This window comes from Etheostoma spectabile, chromosome 20 (assembly GCF_008692095.1).
Source record: "Etheostoma spectabile isolate EspeVRDwgs_2016 chromosome 20, UIUC_Espe_1.0, whole genome shotgun sequence".
NCBI lineage: Eukaryota > Metazoa > Chordata > Actinopteri > Perciformes > Percidae > Etheostoma > Etheostoma spectabile.
The window spans coordinates 14,581,202-14,584,760 of record NC_045752.1 but is presented as its reverse complement, the minus strand read 5'-3'; the positions used below and the strand labels follow the sequence as shown (position 1 = coordinate 14,584,760).

Below are 3,559 nucleotides of genomic sequence, written 5' to 3'. Positions count from 1 at the left end.
GGGGGGGGGGGGGGGGGGGGACAAGACACTGCAGCTAGCTGACAAAGACATCCATTTTCCACCCAGACTTTATCTTCTCTGGCCTGTGTACATCTCCGTCGTCTCATCCGGATGTGGAAACATGACCCTGTTTTCTTTCTTCCTCTCTGTTACAGGGTGTACTTGTTTCCATCACCCAGGCCAGTGTAGCAGCAGTGATGAACTGGTCGGGACTGGAGAGTCTGTTGAGTGGAGTCAATAAATACTCCACTGCGTTCGGGAGGATCTGGCTGTCCATGGTGTTTGTGTTCCGTGTCCTGGTGTTTGTGGTGGCAGCGCAGAAGGTTTGGGGCGACGAGAGCAAGGACTTTGAGTGTAACACTCGACAGGTAACACAGGAACAACACTGTTTTTTCTCTGCAGACACGTCTGTACCTTTAATTGTTAATCAGTTTAATGTAGAAATTAGTTTTCCACTAGGAGGCAACTCATTCACAGCAGGCCAGTGTTAATGAAGACACAAATATCAGTTTACTTGTGTCTAGGAGTACTCCTCAGCTACTCAACATGTTTGCTGTGGCTGTGTTGGGAGTTTTTCTAGAGTCTGAAAACATACCCCTAATGATGTCATCAAAGTTATCTTGGATTGGGTTTGACACCTTTTTCAAAACAAAACCTGAGACACAAACTTCATGATGAAGTGAGTTTAAAAGACGTGGTCGTTTACCAGTTAAAAGTAAAGAGGGTCTAACAAAAGACACTGTTATGTTGCATTATGGGAACACAGGATCCTGTGTTTTTTTAATGTGTCTCTTGTGAGTCCCCCAAATTGCAAATGTTTAATTTGTCTTTATATTAGTTTGTAAGTTTTGCAGGGCAAAAGTTCCTGTTTGTTTTTGTTAAGATTTACGTCTATTTCACAGATTCCCTAAAAAAGGGGCAGCAGGTTTAAATGCATTTTTACCAGTACAGAGGCTTTATAACCTTCATCACTTCCTCCAGATTACATTTTATTCTGGCAGCACTGGTGGTATTGTTTTGAATTTATCATTTCATGACAGTTGCATTAGCTGTGGTATGAAAGAAACGTATTGCCTCTTTGAAAATCTCCTAGTTTAAAAAAAAACAAAAAAAGTACTAGAAAAAAATCTTTTAGAGTTCTTTTACTTTCTTTTCCAGCCTGGCTGCACCAACATCTGCTATGATCACATCTTCCCCATCTCCCATATCCGTCTGTGGGCACTGCAGCTGATTTTTGTCACCTGCCCGTCTCTGATGGTGATGGCTCATGTTAAATACCGCGAAGGAAAGGACATGAAACATGTGGAGCTGCACCCCGGCTCTCACCTGTACGCCAACCCTGGCAAGAAAAGAGGGGGGCTGTGGTGGACCTATCTGCTGAGTTTGGTCTTCAAAGCTGGATTCGACACATCATTTCTTTACATTCTGTATCGGATATACCATGGATATGACTTGCCCAGGTAAGGCTCTTAACTTTTCAAATGACAAGTTGGTATTTTAATCATCTATAGCATCACAGAAAGAAAAATTAAAATGTAAGACAGCAGCCAAACCGATTATCTGTTGAATTTCTATTGTCTCTACCCTTTGTTTTTCAGGTTATCCAAGTGTTCACTGGACCCGTGCCCTAACACCGTGGATTGCTTCATTAGTCGTCCAACAGAGAAAAAAATCTTCATGTTGTTCATGGTTGTATCCAGCGCGCTGTGCATCTTCATGTGCATCTGCGAGATGGTTTACCTCGTCAGCAAGCGCGTCGCCAAATTGTTAAGGATCCGCCGAGACAACGAGGGGTTCCCATTTGCTGAGCAGCACGAGCTCACCGACATGGCCCCACGTAGGTCTCAGTATCGTAGGACTGATCCAACATTGACAGACAGCCAGCTCAGTTTAAACAAGAAGGAGAAGATCAGAGAAGGTGGTAAAAGCACGGCCCTGTAGGAGGTTTGTTTCTAACGGGTGACTACACAACAGGACCAAACGTTACCTGGTAGAGTTGTTGAACTAAAAGACCAATCAATGGACCGATCCCGTGTTTATCCCGACCCAGCAAGACATGTAATATTCATCATTTTCCTTTGAAAGGATCTCCAACCCTGGCTGGTTGGATGTTGAAGGACACTTTAAAGAAGAGGAGTACTAGTATTTCAATCAAGAGTGACAAGGGAATGAAGTAAAGATGAATGTGTATTATAACAGATGATATGTGATATTTAGGTTTTGCTAGAAAGTCTTTGGTGCTTAGACTCTACAGGGAGATTTGTAACTGAGGGGCATCTGCCCTGAGCAGCCGCCAGATAAATACCCCCATGGAATCCAGACACTGGAGGTGGTTGGCTGGTAAATCTGATGAGGCTGATGGCGCTGAAGAACCTGCGAAGACTGGCAGTGATGGGGAAGGGGAGAGGGAGCATTGCCATTTGGAACAATTTGCACTAAAATGACAGCTGACAACCGAAAAGAGAACAGATTTAAATAGCCTAACAGCCAAATTAATAATTAAACCAGTACGAATATACTAACTGCAGTTAAACAGAGGCAGCAGCAGGATGACGATGGGCTAACAATGTTTCTGTGTTGCTGAGCTATTTGGATAGATAAGATCAGCTGATCTCATCAGATAAGGTCATTGACCGGACAGGAGAAGGAATAATGAGTGTGCATGTGTGTGAGGATTGAATGCAGATACGTAAGAAATGAAGAAGGCCAAAGCATGCAAACGTATACTCTTCCTGAGTGAATGCTTTTGCTTATTTAATGTTTGAATATCACATGTTTTTTGTATATTATTTGTATTTGTATATGTTATATTGCAATTGTATATATTTGGATCTTTGGATCTGATCAGCTTATGGCTGACTGCAGCCTACAAGGACCAACATCCAGCTGGCTTTTATAGCACACAGTAGATCTGACCGTTCTGATTCTGAAGGCATTGTTGATCCCAAATCAACATCAATGTGTCATTTTAATAACATGTCACACCTTAGTGTACGTATTGTAAATTACAACAACACTGTAAATAGCTTTACTGAATGTGCAACTTTGAAAAAGATTGCACCCGGGTCTTTGTGCGTTCATATTTCTTCAACTAAAGGGACCAAAATGCTGCTGGGAATTTAATGAACTGATGCCCCACATGAAGTGTTGCGTTGTCAATGTGAGTTGTTCCACTCCTTGCTACATTGAACCATTGCACTAAATCTAGATTTGGATATTTTCTCAGAGGATGTTAGCTGGCAGAGTGATGTTACAGGAGAAGGCCATGTGTACTTTTGCCTTTGGTTATGTCCCCAGACACAGAACAGACTACATCTGTTCTGACCAATGGGTCAACTGGAATGTCATAATGTGGTCCAATAGTTTCTTTTAAGACTTGTTTTTATTGACCCTTATAGTGCTGTATTTTATTGTTTGTAAAAACAAATGCGGATCAAGACAGGGACTCTCCTCCCCTGAAAAATGACCCCATAGGTCGTACAAGCAGAACTTATTACCCATGTTTAGGTTTATTGGAAAGACTATCTATCTATCTATCTATCTATCTATCTATCTATCT

The 3,559-nt window shown here is 42.0% G+C and overlaps 1 protein-coding gene across 1 annotated transcript in view; it reads left to right on the top strand.

The window, feature by feature from the left end:
* LOC116669625 (gap junction beta-4 protein) overlaps positions 1-3,250 on the top strand; it is a 5,534-nt gene extending 2,284 nt beyond the window's left edge. Inside the window, exons 2-4 of the mRNA XM_032499550.1 lie at positions 156-368; positions 1,159-1,460; positions 1,599-3,250. Of these exons, the coding sequence (XP_032355441.1) occupies positions 198-368; positions 1,159-1,460; positions 1,599-1,941 (816 nt within the window). The 5' untranslated portion in view covers positions 156-197 and the 3' untranslated portion in view covers positions 1,942-3,250. The remainder of the gene's footprint in view (positions 1-155; positions 369-1,158; positions 1,461-1,598) is intronic.
* Positions 3,251-3,559: the final 309 nt, after the last annotated feature.